At 36.1% G+C, this 26,531-nt stretch overlaps 1 protein-coding gene across 1 annotated transcript in view; it reads left to right on the top strand.

The window, feature by feature from the left end:
* Positions 1-3,267: 3,267 nt before the first annotated feature.
* Positions 3,268-26,531, top strand: part of LOC117416089 (sodium-dependent neutral amino acid transporter B(0)AT2-like) — a 33,595-nt gene continuing 10,331 nt past the window's right edge. Inside the window, exons 1-6 of the mRNA XM_034027134.3 lie at positions 3,268-3,460; positions 9,010-9,496; positions 14,044-14,201; positions 16,686-16,812; positions 17,664-17,845; positions 24,679-24,789. Of these exons, the coding sequence (XP_033883025.2) occupies positions 9,205-9,496; positions 14,044-14,201; positions 16,686-16,812; positions 17,664-17,845; positions 24,679-24,789 (870 nt within the window). The 5' untranslated portion in view covers positions 3,268-3,460; positions 9,010-9,204. The remainder of the gene's footprint in view (positions 3,461-9,009; positions 9,497-14,043; positions 14,202-16,685; positions 16,813-17,663; positions 17,846-24,678; positions 24,790-26,531) is intronic.

The raw sequence follows: 26,531 nt of genomic DNA, 5'->3' as shown, positions 1-26,531 counted from the left end.
TTAGGGTACAGATGAGTACAAACATGGTACACTGCAGAATTACCGTGCAAATGTACCATGGTAAATGTCCATATATATAAATAAAAAAAAACAAGCTTAGTTTCATTTATGCTTTCTGTTTTTGGGGACCCTTTCTTTTAGATCAATGTTTTGGTTTTTTTTTCGCTGTGCCGGGAATGCACTACGTTTAACACATGACATTCAGTTTGTTCTGTTTGTTTTTTATTTTCTGCTTCTTTCTTTTTTGTAATCCTCCTAAGGTCATGCCATTTTTTTTAATGTCAAGTGTCTGTCGCATACAGTGTCCCAGAGAATTTATTTTGTTAGTCATTTCTTTCCATGTTTCTTTTCTTAATGTTTTTTTCACCCTGCGAAGTATCAATAATATTTCCAGATTTTTTTCCATTTCACTAACAGGTCAATTTCGTCTTTGTGGAAATTTGTTTTCCTTTTCTTTTTGGCCGGTGCCATAGCTCCATCCTATTATATTTGCCTATTAGGCCTACTTCTTTCTGTTCACTATACCACTCATTTATCTTTGCCAGAAGGAAGTTCTAAATCTTGACATATGGTGTTGCGAATCTATTTATAATCTATTTAACAAAAAAGAGCTGCTTAGTACATCGCACGCAAAAATTCTACAAAGGACGGAGGCTACGAATTCGCTGTATTTACGAACACGTAAATAATATTTGTACACAGAGCCCATTATCTTTAATCATTTCAAGAAAAGCAAAGAATATATTTTGTTACTGAACATTTAGAAATGTGGAGCTATCACTTTCTCTATTATTGGTGGATATTTATGAATCTGCTTCTTGTGGTCCAAAATGTACAGATATGCACAGAAAATATGTTCAAAGAAAATTGTTGTTAAAAGCACTTCATATGTCAGTTGTCTGAACTGAAATAAGTGTTTTGATTTGAATTCCAATAACATACTGTATTTTACAAAGTCTGAAGATGCTGTAACTTACAATGATGTCAAGCCACCTGCTGCTGGCTCTTTACCATATACACTAATGCCCCAAGAGTTGGAACAAATGCCCTAAAAATGAGAACTGGCTGGTGTTTATATTTAGTGTTGCTGATTTAAGCAGGGGAGCATGTGATGAACCTACAGTAGTCTGGTGGAACTATTCAGTGTTTTACTGAAATGGAAGTGCTGGAAATGAATCAGTATTGTTTCAATAAATTAATCAAACTGGTTCATAAGAAGGCCAAAATCAAGTACCTTATTAGATTAGTTCCAATAAACTGTCACGCAGGACACTCTCTAGGAATACACATATTGTAAAGGTTAAACTAGCAGGAAACCATGTATACGACTACTACTTCTAATACTTTATTCCTGTTTGAAAATTGTCCTTTGTGTTTGCACCTCCTTCAAAACAGGGTATTATTTACTATCCAGTAAAAAAAAAAGATTTTCAAAGACAATAGATTCAAATAATGAATAGTATTTATTTTAAAGACGATGTGCATGTATTTGGCAACAACATTTTTCTACGGTTTCTTACAGTTGTAACATGGGTTGGTGGTATGAATCTGCCCCCTGTGGGTGTGCATAGATCTCTATTCTTTCTGATGCAATCCATAGTATAACTCGTCATACTAAAAAGAAAAGCATGGGCTCAAATGTAGACATAAATGGATGAAGTATTGTTAAATGCTGTTACCGTTTTTTTTTTTTTAACAGACACCAATGTGTTAAGTGTAAATTCTGTCACTGAATGTGGAAAGCTAAGAAGGTGTAGCTAAAATCTGTATTGTGGCTTCCGAAAGACTTTACATGTTTTCAGCGTCCAGACATCTGGACCTCTCACTGCTTGGCCTAAATGTTACTCTATGGGCAAATTGCAGTCAAACTGATATATTTTAATCCAGCCATTCTTATTTGTTTAATTGAATCAATTATCCAGGTTTTCCCCATCGTATTACCCGTGGGTAATTACCAATACCGTTAATTAATGAAGGTATGAATGCAATAATATATAGGAAGGTTGATGCAGTATTACATAGAGAAACATTTAACTAGAAATTAATTTAAGAGATGTCCTAAAACAGGCAGAGGTGTCCTGTTTTAATAGTAATGTAATGCAGCGAACCAACAAGGGACGATGTATGTTGCGAGGTGTTCCTTAAACATCTTTGCAGGGCAAACACAGACAGTGTTCCAGTAGCACAAACAAATCCCCCCTCTCCTTTGGATATATCCTGTATAACTAGTGAAGCTGCCTGTGCTACAGGTGCTCCTTTTGTCAAGATCTGTCCAGTGATGAATGAGTGCTGCACTAGAACTACACCAAGTCTGATAGCTGAATATCTCGCGTCACTCTAAAATCTGTAATTAATCACCAACATTGTTCTCTTATGGGAATTCGTCTACATTTTACAATATGTGTTATTCATATGAAACACATTAAACTTATACGTCGTTTTCATTTTTAAGACGTTATATAACAGTACTACGCATACATGTCAAGTCTCACTCATTTTAGGAGCGTTTTTGTAATGTGCCACTGCGAAAAGAACGAACATGGAAACACGTCTTAATTTATATTAACAAATCTTACTTTCAATTCCTGGATGTTATGACCTCTGACATATGTAGGTGTGTACTTATTTCCTAGCCTCTGACGGCCACTGGAAAAAGAGCAGATGTCATAGAAAGTTATACCTGTACTGTCAGTGGCATGCAGACACGATAGGCTTACACTAGAATATCAGACGAAATGTAGCACGTACTGTTGAAAGGTCTACCAAAACATCCTATTCTCCAGAGTCCAAGTCATATCTGTACCGTATTATATATATATATATATATATATATATATATATATATATATATATATATATATATATATATATATATATATATATATTCAGTTGTTAAGTATAGCCATATTAAATTACCGTTCCAGTTGTTCTAGTTTTAAACACGCCCCAAAACAAAACGTAAAGGATACATTCATTTGTAGGTCATTACGCGGCTACCAGTAGTGGATTTAACCACATTCTCACAGGGGTAAAAATGTAATTCTTCAAACAGCAAATAAGGATAGACGGTGGTAGTAATTTCTGAAGAGACTGTTTAGAAGGTCACATTTCACATTTGATTTCTGAGAAGATATTCACGTGTGGGCCATTTTTTTAATTATTTTGTACTGTCGGTATTGTGCGAAATGCAACGGGTAACTCCCCCTCTGTAGTAAGAATTGGTTTTAGCACTGTCTCCTGCACAGAAGCAAGCTTAGCGCAGCAGAAGGTGTGGCAGACTGTGGAGGCAGTGACAGTCATTCAAGCGTTAGTGCATGTACATGTGCCGCAGCAGTATTGTCAGAAGAAAAGAAATCCTACCTTACGCAAAAAAAAAAAAAAAAAAAAACTGAACACAAAACGCGGGGGAAAAATATCCGATTTATAATTTTTCCAGATTACCTCTTGAACTTGGTTACAGGTAAAGCATTTTTCAATATTGTAACTGTATTTTATTTAAGGAATATTTTTTGAAAGGCTATGTGTAGGATGAAATCTTGCACATACATGCCGGTAAGTGATGCTGAGCGGTGGTGGGCGTTTGAGTATTTATCAATAGATTTCATTATTCCTATATGAACATTTTCAGATGTATGTGTAATGATAATATTATATAAATAAAACAACTATAAAAATGCATCACTTATTAATTGAATACATATTAGTAACCGAATAAAGCATCGCGTTTGTAATTGATAGCCTTTTATTGATATGGAGTTTAATCGTTTTAAATGTATTTATTTATACTGTTTATCCTAATTGTAACAGTTTTACTAAACAGTGTTGCACATTGATGATTATTGTTAAACGGTATTCATGTAAAATATAATTATATATGTGCGGGTAATTTTCTTTGTTATATTTTCCTAATTTTTAGAAAAAATAAAATGTCGCACAACGGTTATTTAAACGATTACTGGTGTATCTACTAAAGCAGATAATCTCCTAATCGTTTTAAGGCACACGGATAAAACGGGAAGGCTGCCGCATCCTGCATCAATGTGCACTACTGTTGCAGACGATTTCAAAATGGAAATTATTGAGCAGTACCTAGTGTTTCATTGTGTGTTTTGTTATATGATACTAATTAGGACTTTGGTAGCGGTAAGACAGAATGGTCCTAACATACTCATATCCGGTATTTCATGAGGGATGTATGAGGTGGTTGTGTTTGGGTTCATATGCAAATGACCAAGGAGCTGCACTGCGCCGCGTTCTCTGTTTTTAAAATAGGCAGACCTGTATCCATTTTAAAGCTGGCATTGCACTAAACGCCGAGTTTTCTAAAATAAATAAATACACATAAATATCGTTTTACTTTGATTAGATATATCGCATTGTTATTGAGCCAAAGAAAAGTCAGGAGGATGTATTAAAAAGCAGACACCAGGTTTACAATAATACAATAACTACTGTCCGTATGACACTCTTTAGTAATTGGCATGAATCACTGTGTAATGACACTTTGCTCTAAAGATGTAGCTTATGGTACACCCAGTGTATACAATACAACAATATTCATTTTACTGTATGTATTTAATAAATGTGATTTACATTTTCTACAAGGCCATGCAAAAGATTTTTCTAATAACCGTTTTGAAACACCCAGAATACCTGCAGGTACTTCAGTTACTGTCCTGATGTTTAACCTGATAGAAGGTTGCATTCCAATGTGTAAAAGTAAGAAGATTGGTTTAACACCACAGTAAGGAAAAACAGAGCAGGTAAAACCGGTTTAGATCACTGGAATTCCTATATCGCCCAATCCACCCCTATGGTGATGCACTCACAGAGCTGGCATTCTTCCAGTCTGCAGTGTTCAAATGCTTCAGGGTGGAGATCTAATATCTAATGCCATCTTTCTTTAACAAGATACATTCTTTCAAAGGTGCTATCCAAGTTCAAAGCTTAATTTTGTTTGGAGTTCAAAAATGGTGCAAGGCTACAGTACAATCTTTTTATCCACACTATGGCAGTTAGTAAACACAGTTTTATGGCCTCAACACAAACCACATGTGCATACCAACACAGTATGCATATATGGTTGTATGTTCATTTTTTGATTCTTAACAAATATCCATTATCTCTAGTAAGCTAGGCTAGTAGAAGTTTACTAAAAAATAAACTCAAATTAAGGGTCCCAAGTGGCTCACCCAGTAAAGGAACTATGGCGTGTGAATTGCAGGGTGAGTCACACAAACAGGAGCTCACTGGTTTCATTTTCTGGGTGTGCTGAGTTGACAATCTTGGCTCAGGTCTCACAGGGAGTGTTGCATTGGCTTTTGTGCGCCTGTGGGTTGGTGAGGAAAGATTGTCGGGTTAGTTCCCCTAATCATACTTCAGTGACACCTACTGGCCAGGCGCTCCACACTTCGGGGCTGCACTTAGGCCTTTGCCTCCAGGGTTCAGTAGCTTGTTAATGATTGGCAGGTGAAAATATAGCAGAAATGGATGTTGCAGGTTGATCTATTTCTAGTGATTGGTAAGTGGGTTGAAGTGATGAGGCATAATGACATTGATTTTTAAAAAAAAAAATATTTAGTGGGGGTTAAATGAGAAAAAAAATTGTCATTTGGGTTTTGTCTTTTAGTAGAAATAGTTTACCATGTATAAAACTGTTCAGATGGAAATGGTACTGCTTACATTGTACTAATAAATAGGCCAAGGTAAGCAAATGCATTTAGTTTAGTTATGCAATAAAACATAGAAGTAAAAAATGATGATGTGTTGTCATAGCCAGTCAATTTTTCTGATATTTGGTTGGTGGGAAATTCCGTTTTCTGTGTAAACTGAGCAGCAGCTTTGTGGAGGAGGAACTGATTTATTTTGTTTTAGAGATGCCCTTGAAACTGATATATTGAGTTTTTCTGCCATGTGGTCTCTTGTCTAATCATGACAAACTGCCTATTTGTGGCCCTTTACATCTCCATGATTTCACCACAGTATGCTAATTAGTGGAGGCGGCACATACAGTTTTGCTAACCTTATATCACTTTACCAGCAATAAGGATACATTGAAGTGGCTTTATGAATCAGACAGAAACATAAGATGGCAGTACAATTAATGACTGGTAAAGTGAATTACTGATTCCAGCTGACTGTGTTTTATTTTTTGGGGACTGGAATGCCTGCATAAAACATTTTATTTGCATCTACTGTAATGCTCTATAAATGTTATATACCATAGTAAGTCCATTATGAAAAAGTACATCTGACATTGATTTGACACAGCCATCATAATTTTGCATCAGATTGGTATGAGATGGAACTACCGTCACATAAACTGTTTAAAAACAGTATTCTTATCTAACTATATACAATACAAAATATATTGTTACGTTGTAGTAATTCAACATTGGGCAATTTCCGTATCTGCATTCACATTGCTCACTAATTTCCTTTATCTCTGCCCTCAAAGGGACCACTGGGAGTAAGAATCTAGTCACTGTCCTCTTTGAAGTATGAATTCAACGCAGCCTCCTTATGGCAATTGCTGTAGTGGATTTCTCCTGTATTACCTAGGAGGTTACAAAATCTCATTTAACGTTGGCCGTCATTAAGCACATCATTATTGATCTGCGTGGAGGTAAAAAAATTCACATAAGATGCCCACGCATTGCCTGTAGACCCTCATGATTTATATGGGATCAATTACAGAAATAGGAACAGCAGATCCTCTGGTTTCATTCATTTTAAAGACAAATTCATATACTTTAGCAGTAACTGGTGACAAATCCAGCCATTCTGCCCCCAAACTTATTCTCAACCCAAGCATGAAATTGGCATGCTAATGTGCCAGTGCATTGATTCTGTCTGTGAGTTACTAAGTTCAATTCTAAACACAAAGAACTGCTGCTTAGGTTGGAACTCTGATTAGGAAACAGTCAGGTCTCATAATTAAGGCTGTATTTGTTTCATGGTTATCACAGATTTTTACGATTTCCGTAAAAATGTACCTGTAGTTCCCCATTTAAATAGGCATATTCTTTTATCAATTAAAAATAAGTACAGTGAACGTTTACCATATTGATGCACTGCTTGTTACACTGCATTTAGGAACTTTGCAGCTGGTTTAGTTTGCTTCCAGAAAATGATTGAGCACACTGCATAGAGCTGCACGCTTTCTTTAAAATGTCTTCAATAAAAAAGACACTAGCTGCATCAAAGATTGGAAACATTGCTCTGTCCAGTATAAAAAGGGGAAATTTTTCATTTTTGTTGTTAATTTTAAATGTATTTTTACATTTTTTATTTTGTTTGATAATTCACTGATCGTGAAAATAGAATGTCTTTAAAAGGTGGCATTTTACTGAGTGGAAAGGACATATAAACAAAATATTCTACAATTTAGCATTTGTCAGGTAAGCATTTCAGTATTTAGGAACATTTGGTTAACAACTGACAATGCTGTTGTTTTCTGCTTTAATAAATATTATGTTTAGTCATGGAATATCATGAAATACTTATTTTTTGACAGCTAAATGCTGTGAAATGAGCCATTTTTTACTGTGATAAAAGTACAGCATTGTGCAATGTGGAGTGGTCTTTTGCCCGAGGACAGACCAACTATATGTCTTCATTGCTGGCATTTGAGCAAAAATCTCGAGTGGAAGTCACATGATGGAAAACCACAGACAGGATCCTCATGTGGTTGACTACTTTCATGCCGAAACTAGGGCTAGTCCCTAAATTTAACAGAGTGATACTTTCACAAATGCTTTCTGAAGCAGACCACTGAAAACATCCACAGGTCTGACTGCAGTTTCAATTTGCAAGCCAATTACAACTTTCCAACAGAATCCAACATTACACATGGTTTCAGAAAGGCAATTGCAGTTTTCAGATTCAGATTCATAATGTGTTGGAGGTGAGTGGGAGTGTAAAAACACGTAGTACAGGATTTTACACAACTTTCATTTTCTGGCCCCACCCACATTCAAGTTTAGCCCACGCATTTTATGAATCCTACCCATGCCTAGCTACAACTTTTATTTTCACATGTATTCATGTGTTGCACGATGTTTTGTATTTTATTTATAAAGGTTTTAGTAAATGAATAATCTCTCACTGGAATGTAAATGTAATTGTATGTAAAAATAAAGTGATATCTTGTAACAATTGTAAGTCGGAAATTAATTAGTACAGTAAAAACATTTTTACTGACTATAGGTAGATGCGAATGGATTTGGATGTAACACAAGTAGTAATTGAGTATATAAAGGATAATATTCTGTTTGCAGCAATTAATTGCAAATGGAGTACACATAATGCAGAGTGGTGAAAGCAAGGCAGTCCAACATGCAGCACGAGGCCAACATAGTAATCAGAGGAGAGATCAGAAGTAAATGCACTGTGTGAAACATATTATATGATTGTCAGCATTTGTACAATTAAACAGAAACTAATATATAGATTTAAATGTGTATTTTAAGGATTTACATTTTAAGCAGAAATCCGTACATAATCAATTCATTTAGTTGAACTAGGCCTTTATCCAAAATGTAACACACAATGTCCTACTTAGAGGTAATACATCTTAAAATCCCCATTTACGGAGTGTGGGTCTATTTTAATCACTGAAATCAAGCTAAAAATGACCTTTTTGACAGTTTTTTTTTGTTTGTTTTCATGTTAATATGTGTCATTATAATAGTCCCTGGTATGGTAAGTACTGGTACTGTACATTTGGACAATCTTTTAGTGCTTTTCAACGTCTTCTCAAAACCCACTTATTTAATCCTTATTTGCACATTTATTTATTTATATATATATATTTTTGTATTTACTTTATAATTATTTTGTCTATATTGTATATACGGGGTTGTATTTGTATTTGTATAATACATGATTACTCCAAATTAAGAGAAAAGAAACACAACAAGAATTAAGTACAGTTAGGGCTCAATCAATTCTGTAGTTGAAGTTCACATAGAAATTTTAATATTTTTATTGTTCTTTTGTTTCTTACAGATATTTGTAATAATGAAGAATTAAGACCGAGATCTTTTCAAATTCTATCTAAGCTGTTCATTTTAATCATTTGAACTGCACAGAACTGGTAACTCAATTCCACATATCATTGTTACAAAGTGACTGGGCCTGATAAAAAAACCCTCCCCCCACCAACAGACTTGATTTGACCACTTGTAGCCGTTTTCTAATCAAATGCCCAAAAACAGCAAGGTCGTCAAGAGAGAGCTTGACGATGATGTCACTGAATCTGTCAAAGACCTGCTTTCCAACGAGGACTCTGGTGACGATTCTTTCAAGAAAAGTTCGTTAATGATAGATGATGTCCAGGAGGACAAAGACATAGACATTGAAGAGGGTTCTGACACTGAGGAGGAAAGACCTGCCTGGAACAGCAAACTGCAGTATATTTTAGCTCAAGTAGGCTTCTCTGTAGGCTTGGGCAATGTGTGGAGATTTCCGTACCTCTGTCAGAAAAATGGTGGAGGTAAGTGCAATAAATACCATTCTCTAAGAAGGCATCTCTTTCTTCTCAATGAAGTAAGTTAACTTGCTAGGAAAGTTTGGTATTGGCATCGATGGTCATTTTGTGGTAGGACCATTTTATTATGATGGAAATTAGACATTTTACTGAGCAGAAATTACTGAGGTCATTGGGTTGGCAAACTTAATCTTCCCATTGGCCACATGCTGAAGTGATCATGGATTTTTGTATGCTTATACCTATACAAATTCAAAAGCTATGCTTGGATGATACAATAACCACACAATGAATTTGCAAATTAATAAGCAAATATTTTTGCTTTCAGTTTGCATTTATGTATCTTACATGCCTTACAATTTTTGTTTGATTTGGGTGTCAAAACTGGATTCCACACCCAAGCAATCTGTCAGTCAACACAGAACAAATTGCCGAGTGAACATAAGCAGATGCTTTCTGTAAAAACACGTTATAAATTATACAATTTCTGAGATTGAACTGTCAATTATATAACAAATAATAGTCTTCCCCATTAATCAAATCTGAGATAAAGTCAAAGTTTTTATATTATTATTGTCTTCCAGTACATTTGATGTGAAAAGCTGCTGTGATTTTAATCACAACAGCTGTCCTATATTGTGTAATTACTGGATAACTACATTTTAATCCGCAATGAAAGTGGATGGCTGAGAGATATGTCATATCTGTATTATTTGTGTGTGGCGGGATACCCCGCCCCTGTGCGTATTTTGGGTTTTATGTTTTATGTGGGGTGTTATTGTTGGTGTGTATGTATTGGTGCACGGGGTATAATGTGGGGTGTGTATCATGAGTGATTTAAAATATATATTTGTATTTAGGCGGGGGATTGCACAATAACTTCACGTGCAGACTGTGCTGAGTTTCAATTGAATGATTGATTAGCAATCGAGTCTCTGCACAGCTGCATAAAAGAGCGAGTGTTTCACACACACAGGCTTGGTGTGTTTGCAGTGGGGAATGGGAGAGAGAGAGGAGAAAGAATGAAAGAAATAATAAATAATTAAAATAACAATTGCTACTCATGCTGGAAGGACCAGCACGATACTTGTTTGGGATTCATCCACTGTCTGCTTTGTCTGTCTATTTATTTTGGCCAACGTGCTGTTCAGTGTTTTGTTTAAATCTTTTATTTTTCAATAAATCCACACATCAGCACTTTCATTTACTTAAGTCCGGTCTGTGTCCATTATCCTTCATGGTCTGACGTCACCACAAGCCGTCCTGTTCACAATGTGGCATAAATATGTGTCATGTGTTATAAACCAATAGGAACCACCAGCCTTAAGAAATATATATTTTCAATAACTAAGAGCCAGGAGAATTTTAATAACTGGAATCTCAAAATTTCAATTCAATGATCTATTATTTTCTCCAGACCGCCCAGGTATAGACGATACGGTGCCTGCGCAAATGAGTGCCAGTACTACATTTGTTGCGTTAAGGTTCACATTAGTAGCCTGATGTAATCTTTTTACTGATTTATTAAAAGTATGCAACATAAAATAATCCCTTTGTTCAATGACCTTGCAGATAGGGTAAGCAGGGCCTGTGTGTGGTTGTGTTTGGGGCTTAAAAGTAACCAAGAATGAATACTTTTACAACCATTTACTCTGATATGATACTGAATTGAATACACAGACACAAACTTACACAAATACTGAAATGGTTTATGCTGGATAACCTACAGATTTTACTGGTCGCTCTTAAAACCAGATTCCTCTATCTTTTTTTTCTATTTTTAACCTTTCCATTCGTTTACTTATAGAGGTGTTCCAATTCTATGAGAATTGAATCCTTTCAAATGATGTGAAGAGTCAGTTTGTGTTGCTTTCCTTTCAACATCCCTGACCTAGGAATACAGAAACTGTATTCAGTAAACCAATGAAGCCAATGAACAGAAACGAGGCAGGGAAAGCTTCTTATAAAATATTATCTGGACTGTCCCTCTACCACCATAACTAACTCCACTTGAAGGTTGATTTTCACAGCACTTGTTGTCATGGAAACATCCTGCAACTCAAGACTGTAAGCAACAGCAGACATTCACAACAGACCACACTGTACCCACTTTTCAATGCCGTCTCCTGTCAGTTTTTCCACTGAGTTTTAAATTACATCAGTTACATATTTAATTATGTTTTAATTGGAGGTAAAATTTGATTTGCATGTTTTTTGAACAGTGTGCTATCCTATTTATGGTGTTTAGAACCACGGTAATACAAAAGTTATATAGATTTTACATTTTCAAAGTTAATTGAGCATTAACTTTCTTGGAGGCACCAAAGTACTGTAAAACAGGATTTTTTTGCGTCAGCTTCATTTCATTAATGGTCCATTTTTGCTGCAATAAATGTTTGTGCTTCTTTTTCTTTTAATGTATGGCACATGTATGACTAATATATTTTAATAAACACGAAATTAGCAAACATTTCTTGCTCGGGAAATGTTGTTGTTTTACAGTAGTTGAATATACAGTGCCTCCTCCATCCCTCTCCAGCAAGTATAATTTTGTAAACCTTTCCGAGTGGTGTAGTATGTTACATTCACTGTGTTTTGATCTTCAAATGAAAGGCTAAAATATCTGAGAGAAAAGCTTAGTACAGAACTAAGGAATCCCCTGGATAATACTGTGCTTTCAACAGAACATCCTCCAAGGCTTGTTTTACAGTTTAGAAACTTGAAACTCTCCATTGTTGTGAGAATGTGACGTAGCACGCACATACCAAGCACATTTCTCACGCTGCAGGAAGTCCACGGCCAGAACATGGTACGTCTAAAAAGGGGGGGTAAATTGGCTTCTCACGCTAAAAATCTGCACAAATTGACAAAAGTTTTTTTTTTGTTTTTTTTTGCATGGCAACCAGTTTTAAAGTCATACCATATGTTCATGAGACAAGCAGTGAAGATCCAGTTTGTGAAATAACCTCATGCACTAAAGGCTGTAAAAAGCCATTCTTTTTTAACAACCGAGATCTGCTGAAAAATAATAATAATCATAATAATAATAAAATAAGCATACAAGAGGTTTAGAGACCTTTTCATTCAGTATGTTTTTTTCTATGTGACACTGTGACGGGGTGCCCACCCCTTGTGTGTAGTTTATGTATTTATTATTATTATTATTATTATTATTATTATTATTATTATTATTATTATTATTATGATATTATGTGTTTTGTGTGCAGATGGACGAAAGCTGTCTGCCATTGTTATTTATTGTTTGAGACCGGCGAAAAAAGCCAGTCTCAAAATGTAGCTGGCTTGGATGGGGTTGAATCCCCATCCTGAGTAGCTTGTGGGAATGTGGCTGCAGTCTTAATAAGGTAATTGTTTAATAGGTAATTAAGGCTCCAACCATAGTATAAAAGACCCAGAAGAGAGTTAAGGAGAATAAGAGCAAATGCTACCAACCAGCGAACAAGGTACTCGTTAATTATAAAAGTGTGTTTATAGTTTGTGTTTTGTTTTACTTTGCCAGAGTGCCATTTTCTTTGTGTATTTTATTTAAACTGTTTGTTTATTCTATTTGTTCAATAAAAAGCTGAGCGCTACTGCATTCAGTTTAGTCCCGTATGTTCTATTGTTTTGGTTTCATTTCCTGGGCTGACGGTACCACCCACACACATCACTCAAGCCATTTGTGACAGACACCATTTATCCAAGGTTTTAAATTATTGCCATTTGCAGGTAACTCCTAAAATGATGGTGCTTTATAATTTAGTTGGTTTATAAGCAAAGTTATAGAAAATACTGAAGGTTATAAAACAGTACTTTATCCGCCGTCAATAAATCGCTATCAGTGCCAAGAAGGTGTTCTTTTAAGCAAAGTTCCTGTTCCTTTAGCTGGAGTATTTAATGGGAAAAATAAGTTTCACCACAAGGGTGTTCCCTTAAGTGAAGTGTTCTCTTAGGAGAAGTGTTCTCTTAGGAGGTGTTCTTATACACGGAGACTGCTGTAGTTTATTAACATACACTTGCCTATTGCTTTTCTCTTACTTACTCAGTTAATTTCATATGCTGATGCATGTGCGTCATGACAAGTAATACATATTTATTTATTGATTCATATTGTTTCTGGTGGTCAACTCCGTCTTAGAGAACACTTAGCCAAAGAGAACACTTTGCTTGCTTCCCGAGGAGTGTTCTGTTAGCCGGTGACTATTATATGTGTTTTGACTACTGTACACAGGTTAGAAAATAAGGATGAGATGAGACGCAAACATGTATCCTATTCACAGACCCCTAGAACTCATTTTGCTATATCAGGCTACAAAGCATCAAAGGGTTCAACAAGACAAACAATGAAAACATACTTTTGCTAATTGTGAGGTAAGACTTGTAGTCGAAAGGTTTGACATTACATTTATTAGGTTTCTAAATTGTGAGGCAATATTAATTAACAAATAAGTCTAGATGAAATACTGTATGCGTAGAGGGGGGATTTGTGTCTTCATTTATTCTAGTGTTTGGTTGTTTGGGTTTATTATTTGCTCTTTTTTTCTTCTAAACAGGTGCATATCTGGTTCCTTATTTGATCCTATTGGTGGTGATTGGAATTCCACTGTTTTTCCTGGAGCTGGCAGTGGGGCAAAGAATTCGGAGAGGCAGCATTGGAGTCTGGAATTACATCAGCCCACGGCTGGGAGGGATTGGCTTTGCAAGCTGTGTGGTGAGTGCCGTAGCCAATAATGTGAAGGGAAGCACTACTGTCCCGCCAGCATGATTACTCATCTATAGCTGTTCTGGGAAAAAGACTAAAGCTTACATTTATTAGGTAAATCCTTAAGGCATGACTTGGATGTCTTTGTCAGAGCCTTTACAACGCTTAAATATGGCATTATCATTGAGCATCATGTCCTGCCGTCTTCCTAATAAAATGCATACATAGTTCAAGAAAGATTTGTTGCATAGAATGTGTGCGATAGGTTTAATAGATATAAGTATCAATCAAATAGATGACCTTACCATAAGGGGGAATTTCAAAGCTTTGTGTCTTATGTTGAGTAAATCTCTACTAGTAAAGCTCTAGAACTAAAAAAGCAAATCATATTTTGTCAATATTTACTAACAGCATTATACAGAATATACCTTAACTTAAAATACACAAGCAAAAAAGGATTGGCTTTGATAAAAGTGAGTAAATGTAATCGAAATGCTGTTAATAAAGTTTTGATAATAACCCTCTAAATACATAAGTTCTAACTTATTCATAAATGCTGAGCCCAGTGCATATCAGGTAGATTAAACCCACATACTATGTAGACAAGACTATTTATATCTCAATATATATTTTAGTAATGTCACTAGTGCTTAGAACAAGCAATTTACATTGCATTCCATTTGCTGGTGGTGCCCATCTCCTGTGCAGTTGGATCTTTGGAACTAAGAAGCTGACAAAAAAAGTCTAGAAGTTGTATTTTCAAAACACAATGGACTTAGTAGGTACAGTAGTAGGTAGCAAAAACTCTTTTTTTTGCATGTAGTTCAGACAGAAGATGCAGCCCGCTTCTCTGTAACATTATTCTTAGAACTTAGGCAGCAGTGTGGAGCAGTGGTTAGGGCTCTGGACTCTTGACCGGAGGGTTGTGGGTTCAATCCCCAGTGGGGAACACTGCTGTTGTACCCTTGAGCAAGGTACTTTACCTAGATTGCTCCAGTAAAAACCCAACTGTAAAAATGGGTAATTGTATGTAAAATAATGTGATATCTGTATAATGTGAAATAATGTATAATGTGATATCTTGTAACAATTGTAAGTCGCCCTGGATAAGGGCGTCTGCTAAGAAATAAATAATAATAATAATAATAACTTGTACAAGAAGTACAGAAAGAAACAGGAAACTCAAGCCTTCCGTAATAAAAGCCCATTCAGTAGTAATTTGTGATTGAAAAGCCAGGTTTTGCAGCACTACTCAAAGGTACAGGCTATTCCCTTTATCAGTCTGTATGCTATATTGGTATCCCCAACTGTATTTCTTAAGTAATACAGGTTAATACAGGTCTTCAGTTGAGTAAAACTAGTCTGATTTGCGTTCATACATATGGAAAGGCCGGCCCTGGTCCTGGATTGCAGGCCCTGGGCCACATGGAAACGGCGGCCTAAATCTGGGCCAGCCCTGGGCTGCCTTTTCTTTTTTGGAGCGTTCACATATGAGAAAAGGTGGCCCTGAGGCTGCCCTGGGTCACCTTAAATTGCAAGTGCGCTTTCTTACCAGTTTGAATTTTATACTGGGTGACAATGACCTTGGAATACACTGGAACTTGTTTTCAGCAGAAAACAAGTTCCAGTGTATGGCATCGTATCAATACTCCCTAAATGAGGTATCGCAGAACACTACTACAGGGTGTAACCGTTTCATTAGCTTGTTTTTGGGAAGCTTGTATGGCGTAGTTTACTTGCAGTTTAGAAAATCCAGATTCTCTCTCCACTGTTGTGAGAGTGTGACATAGCCTGGATATAATATGCACATTCCTCACGGTACAGAAAGTGCGTGGCCAAAACATGGTACGACTAAAAAGGGTGTGTGGTAAGGATGACATCACTGGCCAGGCTGTTGTAATTAGGAAGAGACTCAGATGCAGAGAATGCAGGTTTGTAAGCTCTGGTGCGCAAGTTTTATTATAAATAAAAATGATTTAAACAAAACATTGACAAACAAAATGGCACGTTGTCCAAAACAGACAAACAAAATAGATATGGAACAAACAAGTATCGTGCTGGTGTAAAACCAGTACTGGTAGCAATTGTTATTCTCTTTCTTTTTCTCTCCTACTCACAACTCCCATTCCGCCTCTGAATACACTAACTAAGTTCAGCCAAAGCTGTAGGTTTTTATATTGTGTCCGAGAGATTAACTGACTGTCAATGTACCGAGTTTATCCCTCGACCACATTTGGCACAGGTTTTATCATATGCGTGGTCAACAGCCAGTTTGTCAATAAGCACTCGCTGTTGACCTCGCATTCTCATGATTTTGTCAGAGTGGGGCATTTTAATCCATCCAGGCTGTCAAACAATAATAACAAAACATTGTGTTTTACACACTAAACCATACATTTTAAATAATAGTAATACAAAGTACACACAGGGGCGGGGTGTGTATATTTTTGCATGTAAACCACGTGTATAACTCTTTTTTGTCCTTTTTTGTAGGTTTGCTTCTTTGTTGCCCTCTACTACAATGTCATTATTGGATGGAGCCTCTTCTACTTCTCTCAGTCATTCCAGCAGCCCCTGCCCTGGGATCAGTGTCCACTGGTTAAAAACAAAACCACTGCATGTAAGAAACCCTTCATCATTCCTATTTAAGAACATTTGTACAAGGTAACATGATCAGGCGTGCCACAGGCTGTTAAAGACAAAGGACTGTGGGCCATATTTTCAAAGCGTTTCCTCCATTGTTTAATTAACTGTTTTTTGAAAGAGGTAAAACACCTGGTAATTTTACAAAACTAGAACCAAACAGCTAAGCAATATATTTCGAGTCCTCTTAAGCAGCCTCAATATATTTAGTGTTTCATGTTTTTACATTAACATGATTTCTTTCTCCTTTTGAAAAATTGGAGTTTATTAAAGAATGGAGGAGACATTTAGAAAAGATGGCCCTGTGGTTTAATGAAGATTTTATGCAGGGATACAGTGAGATTAGAAATGTTTTTAATGAAATGTTAACCATGTATGCAAGAACAGACTTCATGAGACAGGTGGTTTTGAAATGTTACACTTGCACTTTAGTAACATCTATGGCTCTTTATTTGAACAATTTTTTAACGAACCTCACATGAAGAACACATGTATTCTGCGCACTCCTCAAAAATAAACACAGAAAATAAAAATCCCTAGCTATAATCTAAGAACCAGTCATCCATTTGTGATGAAACTTGTATAAACCTTGTTTTTGAGGGTCTTGGTAATATGACCTACTTTTGTGTAAGTTCCACAAACTGAAAACTAATCTAAGGCTAAATCTATTATGTTGCCAGTGATAAGGAAATTCTAATGGAATCAATTGCTTTTATATATATATATATATATATATATATATATATATATATATTGAAATTGTGCATAACTGGTGTCCTGCACTGCAGCATTTTGTATTGGTTTATTTATGTATTTGCTCTTTTACAGTTGTGGAGCCGGAGTGTGAGAAAAGCTCTGCCACCACCTTTTACTGGTACCGAGAGGCCCTGGATATCTCCAGCTCAATCACAGAAAGTGGAGGTCTCAACTGGAGGATGGTGACCTGCTTGCTCTCTGCCTGGGTCATGGTGTGTCTCGCTATGATCAAAGGCATCCAGTCTTCCGGAAAAGTTAGTATTATTTGTACTAATTTTACAGTTTCACACTGTTCTGTTTCCGACCTTTTAGAGACATAAAAAAAATAAAAAACATACCTTATCTTGCACTGTAGCTGTATCAACCTAACATTGCACTTTGCAATGACTTTTCAACCTATAATACAAGGACAGCCTTAAAGAGTAAGTAGTGGTGTTCTGAAAAATACAGCGTTATACATCCCCATGTGTTGCTACAACTGTTTAAATAACGTACATGTAATTTTTCCTTTCATTGTTAACTTTTTGCACTTTTAAAGTCTGTTTCAAAGATCTTTTCAAAATTGGCACTCTGTTGCACTGGGGTTTGAGATCTGTCCTCTAAATCACTGCAGGAAGAGCGAAGAAAAGCATAAAAACAAGTCCTCTGGCTTTTCTGTTCCGTACCACATCATACATCGTTTTTGCTGTGTTACCTGTTTGACAATGTTGGCAATAATCCTTACACTATCAGTGCACTAGAACAGGGGTTCCCAAACTTATTTACCTTATAAAAAGTTGTCAGGATGTTAAAAATGAAAAGAAGAATTACAGGTATGTTATTTAAACAGTTGTAGCAACACGTGGGGACGTGTGATGCTATATTTTTAGAAACCCTGCTACTTACTCTTTAAATAGCTATTTTAAGATGGAAGGTATCAGTGAAGTTATTATATATCTTTTGAAAATGTCATTGTCTTCATGGAATTGGTTTTGTTGGATAAAGGAGGTGAAGTTTATTGCACTCTGAAAACTGTAAAGAAGTAGGCTAGCAGTCAATGTTTTGGCTGTATATCCTGGTAACAATGAGCTTGGTTACATACAGAATTACTATAGCTATAGGTGAAGAAGAAAAGAACAAAAGGGTCTAGAGGGAGGGAGTTTAGTTTCATGTCATCTAATTTATGCACATACACTGAGCTGAACAAACACTTGCATTTAGTGAAATACAGTACAGTAATAAAACAGATTTGCACACCTGCTAGCAACGACTTCTAACTTAAATATACAGGCTGCTTTCTATTTGAAATGTTTATGGTGATTTGTCATCATGTCATTTTTACACTCAAGCAAGAACAGGAAAGAGCACAGAAGTAGTTTCATTAGTAATACTTTAATTAACTCACATAACTGGTAGGCATATGTTAATGTGTCAGTATGGTTGCTGTCTGGGTGGATAATTCCAAGGTACCTTCATTGGAGCCACTAGCTATTTCTAGAGGTTATGAAACCCAGATTTATCCAATACAGAACTTTTTTTTTTGGTTTCACTGAATATTCCTGATGGCCTGAATGCTCAAACTATCATGTCCAATCCCGCTTACAGTTAGACCTAGATCCCATTTAAACTCACAGCTTCAAACCTTGCCGTCAAGACCTGTAATCCTGCCCAAAGGATGCCTCTTGCCCAGTATTTCACCAGAGGGATTAGGAAGCTCACTGTGTTTTTGCACTAGCACCACTCTTTGCCCACCTGTTAAGAAGCTGAATTAAATGCTGGCCATCTGTTTTTAATAGGCAGTTAAATAATGCAATCTATAATTACCAGTGTACTAATTAAGGCTGTTGTCATTCAGGATAGTTTTGTTTTTTAATTTTGGGTTATTATAACCTAAACACTATAATTTAAAAAGGAAAATCTACCTAGCCTTAAAGTTTTTTTGTTTTTTTTTACCCTCTGAATTTGCACAATATTCAGATGAGATGTAAAACCAAGGTCCTATTGTAAGTGACTCTGCAGCAGCAGTTGTGATGCATAGTTTACCCACTAGTCTCTGTAAGTCGCTTTGGATAGATGACTTAATTAATTAATTCATTACATTTTCTGTTTAGGATCCCATGCTAATGTACAGTATGTGCATGTGCATAATACTATCTTTTAAAATAGTTTTTGCACATAGATAATTGACAGTGTTTAATGAGTTAATCTGTATATTTTACCTCGGGGCAGGAATTTCTGTATCGAGGTCAACAAAATATCCAATGGGGGGGAAAGAGTACTAACATGAAATATTCCGAGTTCTTCCCACTAGCACTTGTGTCACTGCTGTGTATAAAGAGGACTGGGTTACAAACATGACGTGAATTAGTGCTTTTATGCACTCCTAATGTCATTTCTTTGAGAGTGCAATGGCAGCTGAATGTAATCTTATGACTATAATATTTTCCTTTAACAATTTTAACCTTTCCTTCCAGCTGCATGCTGTTCAGCTGACTGCCCCAAGGTGCAATATGTTGCATTCAAGGCTGCAATAAAATACACAGGAACAAACATTACTTCTCATGCAGGTCTGAGAACTGTTGCTTGGGGTATAACAACACACACATGTCCTGTTCATCATGTCTGAAGATACAAGATTAGTTTATATGCAGTACATACAAAGAGCACTAGATGTACTTAAGGTCAAAATCCATCACAACCTCTTTTCAAAGCTGGCCCATGCTGTTTATTCCTTGTAATATTATGGTAGTAGTAAACCAGATTTGGACACCTGAATTCCCCAATAAAGCTGCATATACATACTATGTAGCCTTTTTAGGAAAAAGCAGACATAATAAAACTTCTGTTGCTGTTGGTAAGTCGCCCCAACTGCTCTTTCAGCTAACAACAAAATCATAAAACTCAATCTTTAAATATAGGCTTTTACACTACTAAAAGCATTTATTCTGTGCTGCATTGCATAACATACATGCGTTTAGTTTTATGGAAACCCCTTTACCGTTAATTGAACACTAACATTCCATTTAGATGATTTAAAATAGCTACCAAATATTGTAGCTGGCAGAGTAAGAGCTGATAGCAAATCTTTGTTTGAAAATCACAAACAGATGTTTTAACAATGTGTTCCCCGAAGAGCCTTGCAACAGAGATTTCCCACAGCAACAACAGCAACTAATTAACATGAGTAGAGAAAGAAAGTGCAAATCAGCCTTTCAGAAGCTGATGAAAATAACACAGAGCATGTGCGGGGGAAAACATCCCCATTACAGTGTGTGCTGTCATTTACAGTCTTTCCAGTTTATGGATCATTCTGCAGTAACATTCACATGACAAAATGGAGGTGGCTTCAGAAAACAAAACGCAGAATTACAATACCCGAGTTGACCTTGGACATATATTTTCAGCAATACATATTAGTCAGCAACAGGGTGAGAGGTAAGGGGTGCTAATACTGTTATGATGTTAAATGAATGTTTGTTATTTTACACCCACAGTGTAGTTAAATCATGCGTTTACTCTGCTTCTGTATCACAGAGCAATGATATGGTTGTATATCGTTATCAAATATCGCAAAATCCCAATTCAGGATATTTTATTGCTTTTCTGTTTTTAGGTCTTAGAATATCCTAACTAAATGTTCCCATTGATCATGACTTTTAGTTTTCACAGTGTTGCTTGGAAATGCTTCTGAAATGTAGACACTAGTGTATATTCTTGATAGCCTATATTCTTATATACTGTATTTTGGTCCATAAAAAAAAAAAAAAAACATCCTATAAACAAATATAGTGGTGTGGCAGTCTCATGACTATTCAAATACCTCCAGGATATGAATACTCTGCAAGATGAACATTAGAATGAAAACACCATTTTCACCAGCAATTTAAGTTACATTGCTTTGTAAGAAACTCAAAATATATAAGGCAGATTGTTAAAGCTATGTACTCCAATGTATTAGCTCAATTCTTTCAGGATGGAAAACCCCAGTAAACTAAATACCAAATTAAAAAAAAAAACTAAGCCTGTAAGCAGTATTTAGTTGTGTTTGCTTTAGATTTACAATCAGTGATTTTTCTTTTCAGAAAAAGATATGCTAATGACAATTTGAGCAAATTCCCTATGGAGTATTAGAGGGGTGCTGACATTTGATTTGATAACATCTAAGTAAGTCAAAATCCCATTTGAAATCTTGATTACAAGGGTTCCGTGTGAACTCTGTCAGATCCAAAGTACCGGTACTTATTTCCTAATATCTAACAATTTCTACTCCACTTAAATTAAGAATGTTCTTTGAAATGTTTACATTGAATGAATATGTTATGGATGCGGCAGGCAATGACCTAATTATGTCTGTTAAGTGTCTTTTACTACTGCATCCATTGCCTACTGAACAAGCCTGTGCTTTTGGATAATGTTTAAGATGAGATGTTGTTTATCCTGTTGCTTTTATTATGCTTTTTTAAACTATTGCGTAAACCCCTAATCTGGATGTCCCTTTAATTGGCATGCATACTGTTTTAAAGAGCCTGTGGTGGTAATTTCTGTCCCTCAAGTGGGCGAGGTGCATCATGCTGTGTATGATACCACATGCATTTGAGCAATGGAACGAATATTTGGAACGAATTTGCAGAACATGTCTGCATCGTAAAGTAACAGTCATGCTGTGGGAAGGCGTATATCCAAATGTGATCAGTAATTAAAGAAAATAGCTGGACTATTAAATCAGTGGCATGTCTACTTTGTGTGTGTGTGTGTGTGAATAATCTTGTTTTCATGATTCAAGCAAACCTTGATGCTGCTTCATTAGTCAGTGTTCCTAAAAGAGGCCATCTTTTACTACACACTCAAATATTGTAAGGGTATTCCGATGTGCTGTGTTTATAAGCGCATCGGGTTCAAATTCCTGGATAAAATCCAGGAACAACCATTTTATAAAACAAGAAGGAAACAACATGGCTGCAGATTGGAGTGGTTTTTTATTTTTGTTCTGGTTCGCTAGGTTTTTAACAATATTTTCTGGGGTCTTTTGAAATGATATAAATACACTTCCATTTGAATCATTAAAACATTTATATATATATATATATATATATATATATAGTGACAAACCTCGCAGGTGGAGGTGGGATGCAAAACTGGGACCTCCCGCTCAGAAGCATAGCGGCAATATCGCTGTACAAAAGAGCGAGCTCGCTTTCAGGAGCAGATATCAGGCTACCCCTGTGCACACTACGCTTATAAGTTGTAGTCAAAAGTTTACATGCCCCAATGGAAATTTTATCATTTCTAGAAATTTCTTGAAAACCGAAAATTATAGGAAAAATCTTTTGTAGCAAACATTCTGCTTTCATGAATGAGGAAAAAGTTACAAGAAATAGATTTCAGCAATTTTTTTTGCAAAACTCCAAAATACTAATTCAAAAGTATTCATAACCTGACCAGGAAAATGAAATTAATAGGTAGTTGAGGCACCTTTAGCAATAATAACCTCTTTTAAACAACTAGGATATTTGTCAATGAGCTTTTGGCATGATTCTTGACCATTCTTCAACACAAAATTGTTCCAGTTCATTCAAATTCTGAGGACTTCTCTTGTGCACAGCCTTCTTCAACTCATACCAGAGATTCTCAAATGGATTTAGATTGGAACTTTGACTAGGCCATTCCAGGACCTTGATTTTATTCTTATTTAACCGTTCTGAAGTAGATTTTGATGTGTGCTTTGGATTGTTGTTGTGTTGGAATGTCCAGTTGCGCTTTAAACCAAGTTGATTGACCAATATCTTTTGCTGTGCTATGGAACCAATTTTACCATGTATTGGAAGTAAATTTCCTGTGCCATTAGAGGAAAAACAGCCCCATAGAAGGATATTACCACCTCCATGCTTGACAGTAGGTGTGGTGTTCTTTTTGTTTGTATGCCTTACCAGTCCAAACATAACGACTATCAGCGTGACCAAATAGCTTGATTTTTGTTTCATCACTCCACAAAACCTTTGACCAGAACTCATATCCATCATTCAAATGCCAATTTGCAAACTTTAAGTGATTGTCCTTGTGACGTTTTCCTAAGAGTGGCTTTTTCCTTGGCCTGCGACCATTGACCTTCACCATGCAATACTCAACCTATGGTTGAAATGGAAACCCCATTCCCACTTGAAGCCAATTCACTTTGAATATCTTTGGCAGTCAATCTCGGATTGTTATTAACCTTCCTCACAATTCTTCTACTTGTTCTTGGTGAAAGAACCTTCTTTCTTCCAGACCGAGGGAGTGTTGTGACAGTACCATAGGTCTAGTACTTCTTAATAATAGAAATTGGGATACTCAAATTCTCCTAGCATCCTTCTCCAACTTTATGACAATAAATGATTTTCTGCCAAAGGTCTTCAGATAGCTCTTTACTTTTTCCTATATTGACTTAAAGAACAACTCTTGAACACAGGTGAAAGTACCCTAAAGTGTTACAGAACCCCATGCAGTTTTACAAGAAACACTTTACTTTACCTTTGCTGTATTGTGCTGCCCATATCACAGTCTTTTTGAAAAACATTTTTTTACATATTCCTGTTATATTTATATTCACACATTATAGGTAAATAAACTTGGAAATGTTGGTATTTGTTCAACTTTTGCTCAGGAACATTCATCAGGAGAGAAACATCAGTGTCTCCACTTCATGCTCCCTCCTGCAACAATGCTGGTTCTCTGACAGAAATTAGCATATTGTGGGCACAGAAAACCAGCATTGTTGCTGGAGGGAGCGATCTGGATACACGGCGATCATAAGACTTTTTTTTTCTCTACATGTACATGTTGAGAAATGTATTGCCCAGATGATGTATGACCCATGATGTGTGATTAAAAATAAAAAATAAAGTCGGCAATATGCTTAAAAATATAACGTTGCGAAACGGACAACAGACACTTTAACATTGACTTAAAAAACAGACTTATTGCAATTAGAAACACTCAGGAGCATAACAAGCTAAGGGGCAGTAAAAAACTATGAAAATGAATTTTGAAGTGACTTTCTGTTAAATCACAATACTGAAACATAGAACTTTGGTCTATGATAATTAACATGCTTTAATTTCTCTTTAACCAGGTGATGTACTTCAGCTCCCTGTTCCCTTACGTGGTCCTGATCTGTTTCCTGGTGAGGGCCCTCCTCCTAAAGGGATCTGTGGACGGGATCAGTCACATGTTCACCCCTAAGGTACATGCGGTTTTATAAATCCTGATCAGAAGGTTATGTACCGTGACTCATAACATTTCCCTCTTATTATTTATTATTATTATTTATTTCTTAGCTGACGCCCTTATCCAGGGCAACTTACAATTATTACAAGTTATCACATTATTTTTTTACATATAATTACCCATTTATACAGTTGGGTTTTTACTGGAGCAATCTAGGTAAAGTACCTTGCTCAAGGGTACAGCAGCAGTGTCCCCACCTGGGATTGAACCCACGACCCTCCGGTCAAGAGTCCAGAGCCCTAACCACTACTCCACACTGCTCCACATTCATCTGATCCATGGTATCAATGTCCAAAATGCAGCTTGGATTATACATTTTAATTGTGTGTGTGCAAAATGTTACATGTCAACTTGCTTATTTTTATTTTAAATACATTTTAAATTAAATATCTAATTAGTTTGAGCCTGTGTGTCATTACAACATGCAGTTTGTATTTGTGTTGTAAGAAGCAATCTCTGGAAATGAGAGTGAGGAATGGGTAGGTGACAGAAAGGCAGGTTACCTGGAATTAACTACATTAAAATATGTGGCAGTGGAGTTGATGCAATCACCACACATCTTTCTTCTCATCAACATCATTTTGAATTTCTCATTTCCTGATGTGGTACTTCTTCTGATTTGCATCTGACCTGTACATTGGTTTAACACACTTATCTTTTTTAAGATGGTAACCTTAAGTGGCCAATTTGTTTTCTGTGTTGCAAAAGCAATCTTTTTCCAGGGTTATTTGCAACATAAACTTCTTACGTATAACTTTTGTCCATTAGGAATAGTAAGAATGATACTGTGTGATTGATTCAATGTTGTATGGAGTTAAATGTCCATATGAAGTTGTATTTTGATGTATTTCATATGAACAGTGCTTCCAGAAGCATTCAGGCTTACAGAAAAACCTCTGAATAGTACAGTACATAAGTCTGAAGACTGGAGAATGTAGGGACCTCATAAATGTCATAAAGAAACAACAAGTAACAATACAAAAAAGCAGACAAAAATCCCTAATTACTCTTTAGAATATTGCCTGTGTCATCATCTCTTTGCTGAGTTTGAGTATGTCCACTGTAGGAGGGTGGTGATCTAACCAGAGAGGGTGCAGTATGTGATGATATGCTGTCTAGGAGACAAGCTTTCCAGCCTTGGGCAATATTCCTTCTGTCTTTTTCTTTGGACGTCATAAAAAGAGGAGAAATTCAAAGACCTTCTTGCTTATGAAACGGATACCATGAAACCAGACCAGACTTCACTGAATACCATTAATCAGTATTGTGTCTGTAGCTTTTGTTATTGGGAATGTTGTAGCTGTATCTACGTCCTAATGCTGTCTGCAGTACCACCTTGTGGTAAACAGCTAGAATTTCCTGTTTATTTTCAGGCTGTTGAGACCATTCAGAATTTAAATAGTCGATTATACACTAAATTATAATGCATTAGTGTCAAGATACACAAATATAAACCTTTAACTTAATCCTAACCTTAAAGTAATTATCAGATTGCAAAATTGACATTTATTCCCCCTGCAGGAAGATTAAAATATAATTTCTCTACAACAGGTGCTATTCAAGTGTTGGTGTTCCTAGAGCATTTAGTTCTCATGAAATGAACAAACAGACATGCTTCTACCTAAGCACAGAATTTAATTACCACACATAATAGAAATATGTATCATTTGTCATTCAAACCTTTACTATCAATATGTT

The sequence above is a fragment of the Acipenser ruthenus genome, chromosome 7, assembly GCF_902713425.1.
Source record: "Acipenser ruthenus chromosome 7, fAciRut3.2 maternal haplotype, whole genome shotgun sequence".
Classification (NCBI taxonomy): domain Eukaryota; kingdom Metazoa; phylum Chordata; class Actinopteri; order Acipenseriformes; family Acipenseridae; genus Acipenser; species Acipenser ruthenus.
The sequence above is the reverse complement of the archived record's forward strand: the minus strand, read 5'-3'. Positions and strand labels throughout refer to the sequence as shown.